We start from the raw sequence: 20,156 nt of genomic DNA on the forward strand, positions 1-20,156 counted from the left end.
TAGCCGATGCAGCTCTCTCAGAGAGGCCCTTTATTAAAGCCAACAGCAGTTTCAGACTATCTTCCAGGCTGGGGACAGGGATATGAGGTGGACAAAGGGGTATGGGGGGGGGGGGGTCTCTCCAAGCCCACAGCTTGATTGTACGTGCTCAGTTGTGGGTGCCCCTGCGGGTAGTAGATGTGGTCTTGATGGAATAGGCCCTGAGGGCTCCGGGTCCCCCACTGAAGCTCAGAGCGTTGCTTCCCATGGTTCCTCCGAAGATAAGCTTGCCGCCATTGCCCCCAGTGGAATTCACAACAGCTGGAAGAGGAGAGGATCTGTTAGTTCACAGGCCCCTACCCAGGGAACCCACCCTTTCCCCTACCCACCTCCCCACCACAGCTGCCCCTCTCCTCAATCTGCCTTTCCTCGCTAACAGCCACGCCCCCCCAGCAGCCCAAATGAAACTTCCGATAGTGACAGGAGCCCCTCCCTCCACAGGAGCTCAAAGCCTTCTCTCACCTGCCTTCCCACTACCCCACCCCTGCTCTGAGCCACTGAGCTAGGCGGATATGAGTTCCATGGAATCTGCCAGAGCTGTATATGAAGTTAGGGGAGGGGGCTCCCAGCCATACAAGCCAGACCTTTGGGCAAATCTACCCTGCCAGAGACCCAGCTAGGTCTACACAGTTCAAGGTGTGGCCAAGAACTTACAGATGTTCACAGGTCCCATTCCGTCTCCAGACAACCTGTGGGGCAGAGGACAGATCCGTGAAAGCAGCTCTTACCTCATTGCTGAGCTAGCACCACTGGCCACCTGCTTCCAGCCCCTAAGCAGAATGTCCATCCTTCCTTGTTCCCAGCTTGCCCTTAGCCTTGTTTGAAAATACCTGAGAGACCCCTCTCCCAGCCAACTACATGCAATGTACCAAAGTCCCTCCATGTCTCACCTCTAAATTGTTCCTACCTCCAGAACCAAGGTGGCAGGTCTATGTGTGAAGACTGATGCATTGCACTCAATTTCCCTACCAGCCCTGAGCACCTAGGGCTTGGGAAATAGTTGTCATGCTTATTGTTTGCGAGCCGTTCTGCCCTTCCCCACCAGAAGCTTTCAGAATGGGCTGTTGCCTGCAGACTCCTAGTCCAGCCCCTAGCATGAGGCCTGGAATTAACAATTACTTAATAGGTGCTGAAATAATTAATGAATTGTTGACTGACTAACTTCAGCCCCAGCCAGGACTTTGAGGGTGGGGGCAGGCGGGGTGGCTTTCAGAAGCCCGTGGGCCTGAAACAGGTATTGCAGTGGAAATTAAAAATCTGTCTGAAACAGCTGGGTGTGTTTGTTTGGTGACTCAGAGTCCCATTGTCAACAAGCTCTTGGCCTTGGGGTTCAATTTGCTTGGTTTGGGTAAGAGACACCTTATATTGATGGGGAGGGGACTGACGCCTGGGCAGCCTTAAACTGAGGAGGGAAGAAGAGACGGGTTTTTTGGACACTTCCAGGATGCTGGATCAAATGGTAAAAATTGCTAGAAGGTGGAGCAGTCAAGGTCAGGATCCCGTCAAGCAGCAATTCCATGTCAGAATGCCCACTGTACTGTCTAAAGGGCTCAGGGGGAAGAGACCTAAGGTCCAAGGAAGAGTGACTGATTTGGTTTTTCCTTTCTAATTCTATGTATATGTTGATTTTGTGACTCTATTTGCAACATTGTATCTCAAAGAATACAAACTCATAACAATTAAGAAAGCTTCAGAGCCGCACAGTCCCCAATGTGCCCAGGAATCACTGAGGGGTTGAGGGATTTAAAACAGGAAAAATCAAGAAGAGGGCGGCGTATGAGTAGAAAGAAGGTTCAGAGAGAGGTGTCTCAGATGCAGCCGCCTAAGTAGCAGTCAGCTGGCCTTCCGGGGGCCTCTGATGTTTAGTTCCTCTTCCCACAAAGAAGCCAGGGAGTTAAATAAAAGTACTTATAAATAATGTAATAAATTATACTGAATAGGGCACACCCTATTCAGCACACAGACCTTCCTCTACTTCTGACCTGCACCCTCAACCATGTTTCCCCCTCCTCCTACCACCTAGGCTTTCTGCCCCAACACACCCCTGCCTTCCTAGCCATTCCATTCATCCTCACCTACACACATACAGCTCAAGAATAATGCTCAGATAATGCTCAGGAAAGAAAAAGTTCTCCTGTTAAACTTAGTATTAAAAACAACAACAACAACAACAACAACAAATGCAAGTTCCAGGGGCTAAGTAGATGGCTCCATGGGTAAGAGAGCATAGCTGCCAAGTCTGACGGCCTGAGTTCAATCACATGATGGAGGGAGAGAATCTACTCCCAAAAGCTGTTTTCTGACCTTCACACCCAGACACACTGTGGCATGTACACACACAGGTACACACACACACACAGGTACACACACACACACGTTTTTTTTTAATTAGGATTTCTTTAAGTGCAAGCAAATAAATATTAATATATTAATAATTAATAAATAATAATAATAAATGTTAAAGTGCATGTTCCTGGTCTATAAACACTCTCCCTTTGCAGATGTTTTTATCTCCACGATGTATGCACCTCCTCCCTGAGGGTAGAAACATGGCTTACATCTCATCTGACTCTATGCTGGGTTCTAACAAGTGGAAACTAACAAGTCTACTCCCATGCCTATGCCTCTCCAAATTCTAACCATCCCCAGGGCACCGCCTCATACATACGTCAGCAGAAGCAATCAGCCGCCGCCGCCGGAGTAAGAACAAAACCAGCCTCAGACTGAAGTGCTCTGTCCTGCTGGAAGCCAGCCCAGCCCCTGCCAGCCCCTGCTATCACTGCAGGTGACTGTGCAAACAGCTCTGGGGACAGAGGAAATCTTCCCAGCACACCGAGTGCCACATGGTTAGCCCAGTTAGCCATGAAAAGCAGCCTAGCCCCGTGGGGGCCCTGTGGACATCCATGGTCAGGAATCAGCAGGCTTCAACTGCATATTACACTATCCTTCTGAGGTTCATTGAACCACAGCTTGTCCTTCTGTAGACCCCGGAGGCAATGCTCCTGACCTGCCTTCCTGAATACAGGCTGAGAACCAAGTAAGAGAGCCCCACTCAGGGCTGAGGAGACAGCTCAGATAGTAAGAGCGCTTGCTGAACAAACATGAGGACCTGAAGTGGACTCCTCAAAAATAAAAAAAGCCAGGTGTGTGTGTGTGTGTGTGTGTGTGTGTGTGTGTGCTCGCGTGCGCGCGCACACACACATTCCTGTAACCACAATGCTATGAGGGAGCAGCTGGAAGATAGGAGGATCAAGTGCCGTTCCCCCAGACTTGAGCAGGCTAAATAGACCTTAAATGCTTTCGGAGGTTGGACCTTAAGGACCCAGGTGGAGTGAATTTCCTACAGGAGTAGACTGCCTGCTGAGCTTGCTTTGCGACTCAATACAGCTGAAAGGATGGATGGGTCTGTGGGCTCTCCCTATATAAACACAGTGCTGACTATTAAACTTCGAACCTTGATCAGAAATTTGTCTTGGCTTCATCCTTCTCTCATACCCCATCCTTTTCATTTCCAGCCCCCCTTTCAGGTAAACCCAGTTCATCCATAGCTGATGGTTCAGTAAGAGACCTTCTCTCAAAATCAGGCAGACATGGAACAGGACACTGGCACCCTCCCCTGGCCTCCAAGCATCGGCTTGGATGTGGGAACCTGTGCACACCGGTGTACATACACCAGACGCTTGCACCAAACACACATTTACACATACCAAGAAGTAAACTATTTTTTTTTTTAAGACCTGCTAATGGCCCCATGTGGGACTTAACACATAGCCTTTCCTTCTAGAACAGTGGTTCTTAAACCTGTGGCTCTTGAAGTGTTGGGAGTCAAAGGACCCATTCCCAGGGGTCAAATATGAGATATCCTGCACGTCAGATATTCACATTGTGGTTCATAACAGTAGCAAAATTACAGCTATGAAGTAGCAGTGAAAATAATTTTATGGTTGGAGGTCACCACAGCATGAGGAATTAAAGGGTCACAGCTTCAGGAAGGTTGAGGACCACTGTTCTAGGAGAACATTTTCTACAGGGCTAAGAAGCAACCGTAGGTTTTGTGCACCCTCTCACCCTATGCCCTGCAGAGGAGGGGCACCTAGGAGATGCCTGTAGATCTATCAATAACAAGGACAGACCTCCCCGACCCCCAGGACTTAACACATAGCTTGTCTGACTGACTAGCTTGTCTCTCTCACCGGCTCTCCTCGCCCTCCAGCAGCTTGCGGTAGGTGGCGATCTCAATGTCCAGTGCCAGCTTGGTGTTCAAGAGCTCCTGGTACTCTCGAAGATGCTGGGCCATATCCTGCTTGGCCTTCTGCAGGGCAGCCTCCAGCTCCCCCTGCTTAGCATGAGCATCCTTGATTGCCAGCTCCCCTTGTTCCTCAGCCTCCGCGATGCTGGACTCTAACTTGGCACGCTGTGGGCAGTAGTGAAGCCATGAGTGAGAAGCCAGCTGACTGCTTGCTACCTTCCCACCAACCCATTCTGCAGCAAGCACCTGCCCATCTCGCTGAGGATGGCTTTACTGTCCCTGCCCACTCCCCTGAAGACCAGGGGATGCTGAAGGTTAGACACAAGGATGTGAGGTCCAGTGCTCAGGGTCTGTTGCTGGCTTTGCTACTTTCTAGTGGTGTAGCCTTGGGCGAATTAACCCCTTCAAGCCCTCGGGTGACTTAACCCCTTCTCCTCCTTCTAAAATAATAATGGTCACAGCATCATCTACTTCATAGGGTTACTGTGAGGGTATGATAAGCTAAGACACACAAAGTCAGGCTAGAGAGACTGCTCAGTGTTTAAGAGTACTGTTGCTCTTGCAGAGGACCCAGGTTCAATTCCCAGTACCCACATGGACATTCACAACTGTCCCAAAGGTCAGTCCTAGGATGCATGTGATATGTACATGTATATATATATATATATATATATATATATATATATATATACATGTACATGTAAGCAGGATCCTCATACAAATGAAATAAAGCAAATAAATATAAGCCTCAAATTTTTAATTATAATTTTAAGAGTCTTTTAAAAAGGAGAGATGTGCAACGTCTTAACCTGATAGATACCTAGAACACACCACATTGTCAATCAATATTGCTATAGATTACAAACCCTAGCACCTGTCCCTCCCACCCCCACTACCCCCACCAGAGCTCCCAGGCCATGGGATCCTGATTGGGTCACAGATGCCAGCAGATAACAAGAACTGGATGCCATCTTTAAAATGGAAACCAGCAATTTAAAAGAAAATGGACAGGAATATGGGAGAAGTTGGAAGGAGGAAGTGATGTAACTACATTTTAATTAAAAGGTATTTTTTTAAATAAGATAAAACAGGACCCCTTAAATAAGAGGGGTCCTGTCTAGGACCCCTCTCCACCCTAATGTCTTCTCTCAGCTGTAGTCTGTCTCTCTACTTCATGGGCACCGCTCAGCGGATTCCTCTCGCACTAATGTCCCCTGGGCCAGGGCCAGCCCACTGCTTCCAGAGACCCTTCTCAGCCCCTTGAGGCCCGCAGTTGTGATAGCTGTCTGAGTAAGATCACACGAAAGTGGATGGATGTGGGGAAGGTGACAAGGTTTGAGAAAGCGCCCTTGTTCCCCTGAGCCTCCTATCCTGGTCAAAAGTCCTGACTGTTTCAGTACAGGGCTACTCTCTGTGCTGCATCCAAGCAGGCACCCTTGTGTATAAACCAGCCTACAGGGCTCAGGGACTTCTGGGTAAATCATCCCCATATTCCCACTGCAGCTGCTGCAGGTATCACCTGCTCACCCCCATCACAGATACCTACTCTGGCTGAACTGTCCTAAGCATCTCCACCAGGACTTAGGGGAACCTTCCCTCATCAACATCCCCCAATTCTGACTTCCAACCAACTTGCTGTGCTCTCAGCCTCTGCTCCGAGACTTTTGTCCCTATGGTGTGACGGGTTCCAGAAGACAGGACCAGTGAGCCAGACAGATGGCTTCTGCTCTCAAGGAGTATGCAATTCCAGCCAAGTGAAAACTGCCAGAACCTTAATAATAGCCTCATACCCTCCAGTGCTTCAAAGAACTTCAGATGACCTGTTGGTGTGATGCTGGGTGTTTAAAGAAGCCAACCTCCACAAGGGGACTCCGGTCCTAAACCCCTGGGATGAGGAAGCAACGGCCATAGCCAGAGCTGAGAGAATTACATTCCAGCTAGATGGAAAGGGCTTGGAGCATCAATGTTCAGTAAAAGCAAGCTTCAGGAAGCAGGCTAGCATGGCCTGATCAAAAGGAGGAGGTGTGTCATCCAGAATGAAGACAGGGGAAGGACTTGTATGGACTTCTGATAGGTGTGCTGTAAGCCCCAGAACTAGGAGCAGAGAGCTCAGCGTCATAGTGGTTCATCTTTGGCAGGCTGCCCGAGGCCAGTGTACAGGCTCCATGCCCAACCATGAATGACTCTTACCAGGTTCAACCCTAAGCCAGGGTCTGGCCAACCTCACTCCACCTGTAGGTCTCACTAAGGACCTGAGATGTGAGCTGCACCCACCTGGGCCCAGACCTCCCAGACTCACTCTGACCCTGACCTGACCTGACCTGACCTGACCTGACTAGCTGCCTCCCACTCTCAGCAGGACAGGAGAGCGGGTTCCCACCTGGTTCTTCAAGGTGTCGATCTCTGCCTGCAGCCTCTGGATGGAGCGGTTCATCTCTGCAATCTCATTCCGGGTGTTGCGGAGGTCATCCCCGTGCTTCCCAGCCTGGGCCTGGAGTGTCTCAAACTGAAAGCCCAGAAACACAGTTACGGCAGGGTGAACCATCACGGCCAGCCACTGGGCCCTCTCCCCACCCACAGAAAGCCCCTCCCAGCCCACGTTCCCAAGAAAAGTTGTTGCCTCTCAGCCACCACCACTGCCCAACCCCGCCCACGTCCACACCCCTCACACTCCAGGACACTACCACCCCTCCTAGTCAGAATCTGAGAGCAAGAGTCCAAGACTGAGTTTTTACCCGTGCATACTACGGGGATCCATGCCCTATACTCCCTTCAAATCTGACTTCTAACTTCCTCCAAAGTCTCTCCCGTTTCTTTAGCAGATTGCTCTCAGCTGTTCTGACTCTGTAGCAACAATCAAGTCTCCAGGGCCTGGAACACTGGACTTCAGGATCTTCCACCTTGCTCTTCCACAGACTAGTTGTGTAGAGCTGGAAGCTCGCTCAAGCCTCTCTGTGCCTACTTCCTTGTGTTTGGAACAACCATTATAGTGTTACACACATAAAAGGGCTGTTCTGTGGGCTAAGTGTGTGGAGGTGACAGGCCATTTAACACTCCTCCTATCCCTGCCCAACTGTCACTATGAAACCGAATGCCATCAATCAGTGTGTGCCTCATTCCTCTTCCTGTGCCCCATCAGCCTGGGTTCTCACCTAAGGCAGGGGCTAGCCTTGTCACCTTTCTTTCTGAACTCCAGAGTATACCATGGCCTTAGCCACTGGTGTCTGACAGGTCCTGAAGGCTGGAGACAAGGAAAGGAGCACCCAGAGCCTAGCAGAAAGAGGAGAGATAGATACCCCAGGGAGCCACACACCTTGGTCTGGTACCAAGCTTCAGCCTCTGCCCGGCTGTGATTGGCCATCTCCTCATACTGGGCTTTGACGTCAGCAATGATACCATCCAAGTCCAGGGAGCGGCTGTTGTCCATGGACAGCACCACAGATGTGTCTGAGATCTGCGACTGCAGCTCTGCTAACTCCTGCAGGGACCAGACAGGACACTGGGATGCATGCCTGGGACATGATCTATCCTGTTCCCAGACCACACTAGAACCTACCCAACCTGGAATGGGCAGAATGGCCAGGCAGTAAGGGGCACGGACCCAGCACATACCACATAGTTCTGCCTACCCTGGCTACTAGCATCTCAGTATCAGAGTCTGATAGGATTAAAAGAGATAATGAGACAATGTGGTCCCCTTACAAGTCTAATGTAACAGGAGCCAGTAGAGATACTGAAACCATTCTTATTCCACCATGTGACATTCTGCAGCCTTGGAAACCACAGTACAGCTGTGTTTACAGGCAGGCAAGCATGTCTGCAGTATGCCGTCATCTGAAAGAACACGGGACTGATTTTCTTAGAGTACATATTTTAGCCAGTCATGGTGGCTCATCTCTAAACCTAGCCCCGAGGAAGCTAAGGCTAAAGGATCCTAAGTTGGAGGCCGGTGTAAACTGTATAATGAGCTCAAGGTCAGTCTGGGTGAAACAATCAGATTCTATCTCAAAACCTGTGTGGACACATGTCTGATTTTTTGTTTTTTGTTTTTTGAGACAGGGTTTCTCCGTGTAGCCCTGGCTGTCCTGGAACTCACTTTGTAGACCAGGCTGGCCTCGAACTCAGAAATCCGCCTGCCTCTGCCTCCCAAGTGCTGGAATTAAAGGTGTGTGCCACCACGCCCGGCTAATGGACGCATGTCTGAGTGTGTGCGCGCGTACAGGCGCACAGCGGTCCAAAAAAGATAAATTAATCTGTTTTCAATTTTATGACTTGCTTTTCCATATTATTTGCAATGGGTATGAACTACTGCCACCAATGAGAAGAGACTGTGTCACATAGAGTATAGTTTTATATGTGTGTGTGTGTACATATATACATCATATACATATACATCATATACAGCCAGCTACATATACATAACACAAGCCAAAGATGGGAAGACTGACCCTGAGCTTGATTTTATGAACAGCCTAAAGACCCTCACTCCTGACAGTAACATGCATATAGGCACCAGCTCTAGACCTAATGGAGGCTGGATGATCCCGTAAAGGCTACATCTGAGAGACCAAAGAAGCATTTGGTACCCTGTCCCAGTCAAACCTCTGTCAGATGATGCCATCATACCTCCTTCCCAAGGCTAGATGCCAGATGGTATCCACTGTCACCCCCTTCCTCGGGCTAGGAGACACGCCACCCACCCTGGAACTCACTGTCTCGTGAAGGGTCTTGAGGAAGTTGATCTCATCCTGCAGACTGTCCGCCTTGGCCTCCAACTCCACCTTGTTCGTGTAGGCGGCATCCACATCCTGGGGTGGAGAGACAGGACAGAGTGACACCAAATCCTCAAGACAGAAAACGGTTCGCAGAGACGACGGCAAGTTAGCCAATCCTGCCCAAGTTTCCAGGACAAAATGCCCCTGCTTCCCCAGGCTTTCCAGGTTGCTTCCTGGATGGGTGACATTCCCAGGCACCCCTGGAACCAACAACACCTGCACCCCCCCCAAAAACTGAGCCCCAAACCAAACATGTACCCAACTCCCAAGGGCTTCGTGAGGTAGACAGGATCCTGACTGTGTGACCGAGAACAAGTCACGGCCGCACTGAAAGCCTCGACTTCTCAGTCCATGTGAGCTCAGCATCCATCATTCAGACCCGCTTTGCCCTCCTAAGATGAGCAACTCAAGTTGGCCTGGTTTGCTGGATCACAGGGTGACTCCAAGGCAGGTGAGCCACAGGTAAAGCCCAGGTGGGAGCTAGGGTCTCGGAGAGTGCATTTGCATCCCTGTGACCAAAATGCCTGTGACCAAAATGCCTGACAGAAGCAAGTAAAGGTGAAAAGACCCCAGATCTCAGAAGTGCCAGCAAAGAGCACAGCAGCTCATGTCATGGCTGACCAGAAGAGGGAGGGAATTCTTTATTCTCTCTCTGTGTCTCTCTGTCTCTCCATCTCTCTCTGTCTCTCTCTCTCCCCATGTCTGTCTCTGTCTGTCTTTGTCTCTATATGTGTCTCTCTTTCTGTCTCTCTTTCTCTCTCCCTCTCTCTTTCTGTGTCTGTTTCCATCTCCCTCTCTCTCTGTCTGTCTCTGTCTCTACCCACCCCATGTGTGTCTGTCTGTCTGTCTGTCTGTCTGTCTGTCTCTCTCTCTCTCTCTCTCTCTTTCCTTTCTGCCCAGGGCCCTAGCCCATCCATCAGATGGTGTTGTCCACATGCAAGGCAGATGGTCCTTGCTCAGTCAGCCCTCTCTGGAGACACCCAAAGGTACACCTCACCAATCTTACAAGTGATTGATAATGATATAACTGAAAAGCAGGTCTTCCTGTGTAGTCCATGCTGGCCTCGAGCCCGCAGCAGCCTTCTGCCTGTGCCTACCAAGCACTGGAATTAAAGGTATGTACTAGCACATCCAACTCCTGGGTGACTCTAAATGCAGTCAGGCTGGCGATGAAGACTAGCCTTCGTACTCTCTGACCTACCTACGCTTTCTTGGGAGACTCGTGAGTCTTCAAGGTCCCGCTCTGCCTGCAGCAGGACTTGGAACACAGAGCTGCTTGATGGGAGAGTTTGGGCTCAGAATTCTAACTGGAAGGTAGCACAAATCCCCCAAAGGTGCTTCTGCAGCTTTCCAAAAGTCACCTGCATGCCGCCAGGGTCAGAGAGCTCATCTTGCTTCAAGATAGTTTATTGTTCACTCTGGAAACATCTGAGGCCACCCAGGAGCCATGGGGTCTGGAGCAACCCCTAGCAGAGAGTTGCTTTTGTGAACCTAAGACCTCCCTATCAAACTTCCATCTTCTGGTCTTAGTTCTAATGCTAAAGGCCTGGAAACAGCTCTATTCAGTCACCAGAGATATGCATGCACACACACATATACAACACACACTCACACATACACACACATATATATACACACACACGTACACACAAAGACACACACATACACATGTACACAGAGACACATACATACAACACACACACTCACACATATAGACTCACATACGCACAAACATGCACACACATATAGACACATACAGACATGCACAGACACACACATACAGATACACACATATACACACACACACACAGAGACACACACAAACACACATGAACACACAGCATGCGAACAGGGGCTGTGCTGCTCTGGTGTGGCTTTGAGGCTTTTCCAAGCTTCTCATTCCCTGTTTAGTCCAAAGCAGGCCTTGATCACAGACCTAGCCCTGTGGTAAAGCCAGGGTCCCATCCTGTGTATGAGGTGGCCCTCTAGTACCTCTGCCCCTCACCTTCTTCAGCAACACAAACTCATTCTCAGCAGCCGTGCGTTGGTTGATCTCCTCTTCATACCTGCAGGGGGGTGGGAGGGGTGACATACAGCTTAGCCTCCAAGCACTCACACACAACACTCACCTCAGTGACACCCCTCAGAGAGCAGGGGTCAGGGCTACAAAGCATTTCTCTCATCTCCATGCAGAGTTCCAAGGTTCTGAGTCTTGGCATGGAGGGAAGGGGGTTAGGAAATGTATATGAATTAAACACCAAAGGCTGCAGCTACTGATGGGGAGAGCAATCATAGCCATGCTTAGGGGCTGTAAATGGAGCCTGCACTTCCTGTGGGATAACTCACACACACACACACACACACACATACACACACACCCTCCCAACAGCCCCACAATGTAGTACTGTAATTGTCAGAGCTGAAAACACAGAGGCAGGTCACCAGCCCAGGTCACTATACTACAAAGGGACAATCCCTAGCTTAACTCCCCACAGCTAACACAAGCCTGACCTCTAGGTAGGCCCACCCCTGAGTTTCGAAGAGGAAGCTCAAAGGGGAGAAGCTTGTTGAGTCAGGACAAAGCTCATGAAGTCCTGAAAAGCCAGGCTACACTGGATGGTTATAGCCTACATCTTTTCCCCAAATCCCTCCTCCTCTGAAGGAGCTGGCACCTGGCTTTGGGAGGATCTCTGCAAGCAGGGCAAAAGGGAAGAGTATGCATTTGCCTGTTCCAGTGTGTATGTGGGGAAGAATCAAAAGAAAATTTAAGAACAGGTGGGAAGGTGGGGATGAAGGACTGAGAGCTCAGGAGCTCGCAGGAATTGCCTGCTGAGACTGGCCGGAGGTAGCCTGGATGAACAGCTCTGGTAGAAAGCAGGGTGCCAGCCAGGAGCCAGGCTGGGGACATTCACACATCCAGAGTGGTATATCAGTCTCACAGAAGCTACTCTGCAAGGCTCTCTGAAGCTCCACCTTGGGGCTGGGTTGCTGGGCTCCAAATAGGCTTGAGCGCTCAGGGCAGCCATTCCCCTTCCCTGTGCCTGCTGCCTGTTCCTCATTCATCCTCTACCTGGAGCTCACAGAAGCGGCTGCTCTGAGGTGAGGGGAGCTGGGTGTGGGCTGACTGCCTGACAATAGGGACTGGCTGGCTACCCAGAATCCTCTTGCCCTGCACCTGTCTGGTTCCACCTTCTATGAGATTGTCTGTTGACTTTTGCCCAAGGGAAGCAGCTGGTGGGAGACACTCCCCAGAGGTCCTGTTTGTTCTCCTCCGGTCAGAGCTGGTATGCCTGGTCCCTCTTAGTCACACAACCACACACAGAGCACACTAGCTGTCCCCAGTGCTCAGGGGCAGGGGGAGGGGGAGAACAGGGGAGCCCCCCCCCCTCAAGTCTTAGGCCTTGCTTTCTGTTCAGTGAGAAGAAAGAGTTTCGGGGACATTCAAAGGTACTCACAAATCCCAGGCTTCCTGTCTCTGGTGGCCCCTTCCCTAGTCTGCCCTGACCCCTGCTGTGTCATGCAAAACCATCAACCCCATCCTGTTTCTTTCCTTCTCCTATCAGCTCTTTGGCCCCTCCTGGGAATTAAGAACCCAACTTCAGGAACAAGTTTCCTGTGACCTGCAATGTGATTTTGACTAAGTCCCATAGACTGTCTGGTTTCCAATTCTTCATCTGCATGAGGTGGGAAAGGCTGTTCTAGAATAATCTGTGAGGGCTATAAGTTCTGAAGCATTCCAGTCATAGGACACCTTCTACTCATGGTGCCTAGGGACTTAGGCACCAAAAAAGGAACTAGCACTGTCAAGGTAGACAGGGTAATTTCTGACTAAGCTGAGGGAAAAAATGACCAGAATGTCCCAGCAACAACCCCTGGGGGCAAGAAGGAGAGGTGGGGCAGGGACTGTGTGAACAAAGGCCATAGCTCCAGCCATTCCAGTGCTGAGTAGCTGTGCACTCTGACCCCTGAACCAGGGACACTTGTGGAGTGTCTGTGTGTGAGAGGCATACTGTCCCCAGGGCTGGGGTCCTCCAAAAGGCACCAGGGACATTACTTATTCTTGAAATCTTCCACCACATCCTGCATGTTCCGTAGCTCCACCTCCAGGCGGCCCCCATCCAGCTGCAGTGTCTCGAGCTGCTGCCTCAGCCCAGCAATCTGAGCCTCAAAGATGCGGGGAAGCTGGCTGCTCTTGGCTGACTTCTGTTCCTGCAGCAACGCCCACTTGGTCTCCAGCATCTTGTTCTGCTGTTCCAGGAAGCGTACCTGGAGGGGTGTGGAAGAGGAGGAACCTGAGGGGCCAGACTCTACTACCACAGAGGTTGAAAAGTCTGGAACCACTGTGCAACAGAGCCCATGTGCCCACCAGTTGTGCTCACCCCTCATCCCTAGGACCCTATTTCAAGTGTAAGCCGTGGAGTAGGTGAGCTTGGTTTAGTGGAGTACACTGTTCCTAGCCAATTCTGCTTCAATGGTATTTTCTACCTCTGCCCTTTAAATAGCCCCTTTCTTCTCTGAAGCTGGGGGTGAGAGGGTATTAGGGGACTGACTGGACTGGCCCCTCCTTCCACGCTGGAATTTTTCTTCCTTCCTCAATATCTTCTCTCCTTCCTCTTATCTCAGCCTGAAGGTGGGAGGCAAGAAAAGCCCTTGAAACCAGCAGCCTGAGGAATCAGGCGCTGGGTTAGGATGGCACAGCTCAGCATAGAGCAGGAAGTAGGACTAGAGCAGTCTGGGAAGTTTCTTTTAAGGATTTCTGGGACAGAACGGTATAGGCAGGAGGACTGGAAGGGAGACGCTGAAGCAAGGGATTGGTCCTAGCCAGAGGGACAGGCAGGACTGCAGTTCTCAGCTTCCTAGATGCCCATGAATGACTGGGATGGACAGCCAGGGAGCATACCTTCCAAAGGGTCCCTCACCCAAATCCTGATCTCCCACAGAGCCATCTGCAACCTTACCTCCTGCCAACAAAGGAAGGTAGAGGAACGGGCAGGTAAGTGGAGCAGAAGCCTCCCTCCACCAGGCCTTTATTCTCAGCATCTACCTCAGATACGTAATTCTCCCATCGAGAAAGGAGGAGTCATCCCACCCCATTCCTGACTCCTCACAACCTCCTCCCAGGGAAAGGGACCCAGACACTAAAGAACTAACTGCTGGCCTTGGCCTCCAGAGCTCCTAGCCTCACACCTGTAACAAAGTGGCTCCAAATCCCCCGAGACCAGTCAACTAAGGAAGCTGGAGAGAACTTGGGGGCAATCCTTGAGTCCTTAAGGACAGGGCGGGGCCCAAGGCCATTTGTTGGAGGAGCGGAGTTTGGAGACTAAAGGAGGGTGTAAGGAGAAGTATTATACAGAGCCCACCAAAGACACAAGAGGAAAGAGACCTACACCAGCCTCCCAGGGCAAGGCGTGGCCGGAAAGAACTGCTGGAGTACGACTGAGGCTGTCTCACCTTGTCGATGAAGGAGGCGAATTTGTTGTTGAGGGTCTTGATCTGCTCGCGCTCCTCCTGGCGCACCTGCTGGATGGTGGGATCGATGTCCACACTCAGCGGCGCCAGCAAGCTCTGATTGATGGTGATCTCGCGGATGCCAGCGCCCACCGGGCCCCCATAAGCGGAGCGCACGGCCACACGAGGCCTTGATGAGCCCAGGCCATAGAGGCTGCTGCTGCCGAAGCCGGCACGGCCCGAGCTCAGGCGCACCTGAGCCCCACGGCCCGGGTAAGCAGTGGAGCGAGAGCTGAAGTGGATGGACATAGCGGCTGGGCACAGCTGGCTGGATGAGGTGAGGAGCAGCGCGAACTCCCTGACCTCAGGCAGTCTGCGACCTTTTATTCCTCCATGCGGGGCGGAGGCTGAGCGCACACAGGTGGGGACAGGGCGGGGCTGGCCGCTGGCCACCTTTCTCTGCAGCCAGGGCCTTCCTGTCTGCCTGCCTTCTGCCCTCGCACCGCCCCCAGCCACCGCCCAAGGCTCTTCGTCCACTCGGGAAGTGTCTGCAGGAGGCCGAGACGCCGTTGTGAGACACCCACACCTCAGGCAAGTTGTCTAAGATACCCACAGTCCAGAAATCTCTGGACCGCAAAGAGACCACCTTACAATTGGCAGGAGAAGGCTTCCTAGAGCAGGTGTGAGGAGTGAATACCTAGATTCCTGAGGCCAGCAGGAAAGCCAAGTGCTACAAAAGGAAGTGCCTGACAAACTATAGCTCCTGTTGAGAAAGTTGAAACCCCTCACCCACTGGCTGGGGAAGCCCTAGGCTTCCTAGGACTCTCCTTCCTGGCCCAGCTGCTACTGGAGAGTTCAGCTCAGTTCTTGAGTAACCTGGTCCTGTGATGAGCCTTACTGGGAAGAGCTGTTTCGGTAACTGCACCCTCCCCACCATCCAAGTTCAGAGGGCTTGCCTCACCCCCTCCTCAAACTACTGTATGGGTTCCTGGGATGGCTGTGCGTACCCTTCTGTGCCCTCATACCCCTAACACACCAGTGTGAGTGTATATGAGTGCAGTCTGTGCATGGGGGGGTGGGGGGGGTCTGGATTCACAACTGAACACATTTGTATGCACATGTGTGTGTCCTGTCTCCTGTTCACATCCAGACGCTCCTCCCTGCTCTGCCTCATTTTTCCTGCTTACAAACCCACTAGGCTATGCCTGAGAAAGGAAACAACTAAAACTGGCCTCTGTGGTAACCGTGGTGGTGTGCTCAGTGCTCCTCGGAGTGCTCCCGGACTTCCAGTTTTCCCAGACTCACTTGGACAGCCTTTAGCCCACCTCTGGCTCCATGCAGTGAGACCACTGGTCCTTTCGGGGCATCCTAGGTGGGGAGGGTGGGAATGAAATGTTCTTCCTGCTTTGCCTTTTCAGGTAGACACCCCTAAGCTCTCAAGGAGACTCCCTACCCCTCAAGGTGCTTCCTCAGTCCTTTGTCCCCCTCTGCACCCCACTCTCCATCTTGCTACAGCCCCTGCCACCCATCCCCCACTCTGGAGGTTGTTTCTCACCCACACCAAGAGTTCCTTCTCTTTCTCAAGCAGGGCACAGCTAGTGCGCTGACCTGGACGGGTCCTGGCCCCCTCAGCCACAGCTCCTTCAGGAGGAGGGTCTAACAAGAGCTGGGAAGCACACAGACAAAAGTACCTGGGCACTCCAGTCCAGGCCTCGGCCCCCTATAATCACCACACACAGGCTTGAGAAATACTTCCTCATTCCTGAGCCTACCCCACATCTACCCTGGGCCTCTTACCCCTCCCTGGAACATTCTTTAAAACTCCAGTGCTAGCTAGATTCCTCCTGCCCCCACATTCCCAGACCAACCTGAGAGGCCACTCAGTGCCAGGTGGAGGCAACACACACACACACACACAAATGTCCTTTGAAGTGTTTCACAGAGGGCTGCCAGCCCCTGACACCACACCTTCCATCAAATTCCTGCCCCAAAGGAGTTCACAGCCTAGTGGTTCATCTGAACCCAGTCTCTCTCTTCTCTCTCTCTCTCTCTCTCTCTCTCTCTCTCTCTCTCTCTCTCTCTCTCTCTCTCTCTCTCTCTCTTCCCCATTCCTTCCCCTCCCCTCTCACCACATGCAGGCCTTACAGAGACTACCTCCTATATTCTGCCTTAGCCCCACAAACTCCTCCATTGTCTTCTGCCTTACTCAGTGAGAACATTCTGCTACACACACTCACACTCACATACACATATTCACACACACACACACATTCAAACACATTCACATACAGTACACGTTCACACACATTCACACACACACACAGGTTCACACACACACACTCACATACACACTCACACATATTCAAACACACACCACACATTCACACATACCACACACACTCACTCATACACACACACACACACTCACACTCACACTAAGCCATGCCAAGTGTAAACTTTGCTTGTCCTCTAACTCTCTTGGCTACTATGCTAAGCATCCTCTGGAACCCAACCACCAGCAGCAGTGAGCACAGATTCTTAGCACTACCTGTATCCACCAATCCTGACCTGGATGCCTAGATGGCCCCTGCAATCCTGGCCCAGTGGACACTGTGGCTCCATTCACAGAGCGGGAGAAACATAATAACTTGTATTCAAGACCAGCAATGTAAAAAAACACATTCTAATTCTTAGATGGGGGCGGGGGGGGAGTTTATTTTTTTTTCATGATCTTGAACTGTGACTGCTGATCAGACTAAAAGCCATTTAGCAGTCTGCGTGAGCCACTGGGGGAGGTAGCCAATGGCAGAGTGCGTGACCAGCATGTATGTGGACCAATGCTCAATCTCTAATAGCAGCACACAAAATCTTCAGCACAGGGCATACGCGCATAACACAAAGGAGCTGAGGGACACAGGCTGAGAAGGATGTGATGGACAGCAGGCTACTTTCCTGACTGTACACCACCATCCTGAAGAACATAACAGGCATGGAGAATGTGGGCTGTGGTTTACATGGTATCTTCTGAGCATGTGCCGGCTTAACGTACTGAACTATTTTGTCCGTATGATATATATAACCTATGACACAGAGGTGTATTGTACCTCTCTACCTTTTGTGACAGGTTGTCACCATACAGCCAAAGCTGGCCTCAGATTGTTGATGACCCCGTCCCAGCTTCCCAAGTGCTAGAATTATAGACAGGTCTCACCAAACCCAGTATGGTCCTCATATGAAGAGAATACATTGAAGTACAAATAATTTAAGTCACTTGCCCAAGCTCCCACAGCTAAAATGTAGAAAAGCTAAGATTTGAACCCCAGTAGTTGGAACCACTAGATTACTTTCAAAAAATAATAATAATGGTGATGATTAGGACCGTGGGAGATGGGGGAGGTGGATCTGTGGTTAAGGCCACCCGATTTCTGTTCCCAGACTCAGGTCAGGTGACTCACGTCTTCCTGCAACTCTAGCTCCAGGGAGCCAATACCATCAGCCTCTGTGAGTGCCTGAAGGCATCTTCATGTACACATGCATACACACATATACACATACATACACACACATATATATACACACATACACACATATACATACTCACACATACACACATATACATACACACATATATATACACACATATACATACACACATATACATACACACACATATATATACACACATATACATACACACATATATACACATACACACATATACATACACACATATATATACACAATACCCATATACACATAAATACTCATACATACACACATATACATACACACATACACACATATACATACACAAATATACACACATACACATATGTACACACATACACATACTAAATAAATAAATTAAATACAATTATAACAAAGAAAGTTACTTGCAAATATGAAGGACTGCTCAGCACCTCTCGAACTGGGGTAGGAAAAAGAATAGAGGCACAAAGCCAGGCTAGGCACGGTGACACATGCCCATGACCCCAGCAAGGCAGGAGCTGACAGTGAAGGCTGGTGAGCTGACGACCAGCCAGAGCTGCATAGCAAGATTCTGTCTCAAACAGTAGACTTGAAACCCTTTTGTGCCTGTGAAGCCAGTGAAGACTGAACCCATGTTAGCAGCACTCCAGCCTTGTGCTGTGCTGGGTTATTGTGGGTTATTGATTGTCACCTCCTCCTGCAGGGAAAGTTGGCAAAAGATCTCAGAATTTAAAAGATATCAGCAGGGGCTGGAGAAATGACTCCATGGTCAAGAGCACTGGCTGCCCTTGTGTAAGGCTGGAGTTCCTTTCCCAGCATCAACTTGGAGGCCTGTAACCATCTGCAACTCCAATTCCAGAAGATCTGACACCTTCCTCTGGCCTCCATGGGCACCAGCCATGCACCTGTGCACACACGCATGCAGGCACTCACAAATGCACATAAGATAAAAATAAATAAATCTTTTTAAAATATGGTCATCAACCTTTACATGAATAAGTGAAACAAGACAATTCCATCAGCCCTTGACTAAGGCAGGGTTCTTCTTCTCCTGGGGGGTCACAATAACTGCACGTGTACACAGCGGTCCCTTCTGTGCTGTGTTCTGCTCAGGAAAAACTGGGAACCCAAGTGCTAGGGAGGCCTGATGATGAGTTGAGCTAGCTGCTACATTAGTTACAACTTTGTTGCTGTGTTAAAGGGCAAATTACAGGAGAAAGAGTTTATTCTGCAACTAACAGCTCCAGTGGGTTAGAGTCCATCATGGCGGGCAGAGGCAGCAGGGGGTGGCTCGCCAGCAGCTGAAGTCTCACATCCTGAACTACAAGCAGGAAATAGTCTTGAAACCCCAAAGCCTGTCCCAGTGACAAACTTCCTCCAGCAAGGTCACACACCTCCTAAGTCTCCCCAAATAGCTACCAACTGGGGACCAAGAATTCAGATGGGCAAGAATTCAGATGGGTAAGACTTACGGGGAACATCTCATTCAAACCACCACAGCAGCATTCGGTGGACTGCTGTTTCATGACATTAATACATCCTTTCTTTGCTAAGTTTTCAAACTTTTAGTTCATCAGTTGGTTTTTACGTGTATGGGTGTTTCATCTGCATATATGTGCATGCAGTCACATGTATGAAGTACCCAGGAGGCCAGAAGAGGAGGTCAAATCTCCTGAGGCTGGGGTTGCAGCTGCTGTAGTCTGACATGTGGGTGCTGGGAATCGAATCCAGGTTCCCTGGAAGAGCACCCAGAGCTCTTAACTGCGGAGCCACCTTTCCAGCTCCCCTGAGTTTTCAATCTTTACACATCTGCTGCAAAACTGGCAAGGCCTTACTTATCTTAATGATGCTTTAGCTCTGCCTGCACAGTGATGGGTTTCTTCACACACTTGTGTGTGTGTGTGTGTGTGTTTGTGTGTGTGATTGCACTCTCTCCTCATGCCCCCCTCCCCCGCTGCCCTCTCATGTCATCCCCCCACCACCACCTTCAGCTGGTTCCCTCTCTTCACCCAGATGTCCCCTCACCTTTCTAAGCTTTCTTTTCCATTACCCTGTCTCCGAGCTAATTTTTGTCAACTTAACACCAACCTAGACACAGCTGGGAAGAGGGACTCTCAAGTTGAGGAACTGCCTCTGTCAAGTTGGCCTGTGCACGG

The 20,156-nt window shown here is 50.4% G+C and overlaps 1 protein-coding gene across 2 annotated transcripts; it reads right to left on the reverse strand.

Moving 5' to 3' along the window:
* LOC110310152 (keratin, type II cytoskeletal 7) lies at positions 1-16,185 on the reverse strand. Of its 2 annotated transcripts, XM_085831995.1 has the most exons (11): positions 16,067-16,185; positions 15,817-15,879; positions 14,515-14,583; positions 13,118-13,329; positions 11,069-11,129; positions 9,001-9,096; positions 7,602-7,766; positions 6,669-6,794; positions 4,233-4,453; positions 694-728; positions 1-300 (listed from the first exon to the last, which is right to left on the reverse strand). In XM_085831995.1, exons 4-11 carry the CDS (start codon positions 13,300-13,302, stop codon positions 149-151), a joined length of 1,041 nt encoding a protein of 346 aa, XP_085688121.1. In that variant the 5' UTR covers positions 13,303-13,329; positions 14,515-14,583; positions 15,817-15,879; positions 16,067-16,185; the 3' UTR covers positions 1-148. The 2 variants fall into 2 exon arrangements, with proteins under 2 accessions (XP_085688121.1, XP_021038514.1); XM_021182855.3 differs by lacking the exons at positions 15,817-15,879; positions 16,067-16,185 and having other exon boundaries at positions 14,515-15,028.
* Positions 16,186-20,156: the final 3,971 nt, after the last annotated feature.

This window comes from Mus caroli, unplaced genomic scaffold (genome assembly GCF_978045245.1).
Source record: "Mus caroli unplaced genomic scaffold, Mus_caroli_1 scaffold_16, whole genome shotgun sequence".
NCBI lineage: Eukaryota > Metazoa > Chordata > Mammalia > Rodentia > Muridae > Mus > Mus caroli.

Bases quoted from the DNA above. Each gene is read 5' to 3' on its own strand.
- LOC110310152 (XM_021182855.3), bottom strand. From the start codon at position 14,820: ATGTCCATCCACTTCAGCTCTCGCTCCACTGCTTACCCGGGCCGTGGG. The intron at 7,767-9,000 runs GTGAGTTCCAGG...TGGTCCCTGCAG, and splicing joins TCAAGACCCTTCACGAGACA to GAGTTAGCAGAGCTGCAGTC. The intron at 6,795-7,601 runs GTGTGTGGCTCC...CTGGGCTTTCAG, and splicing joins AAGCTTGGTACCAGACCAAG to TTTGAGACACTCCAGGCCCA.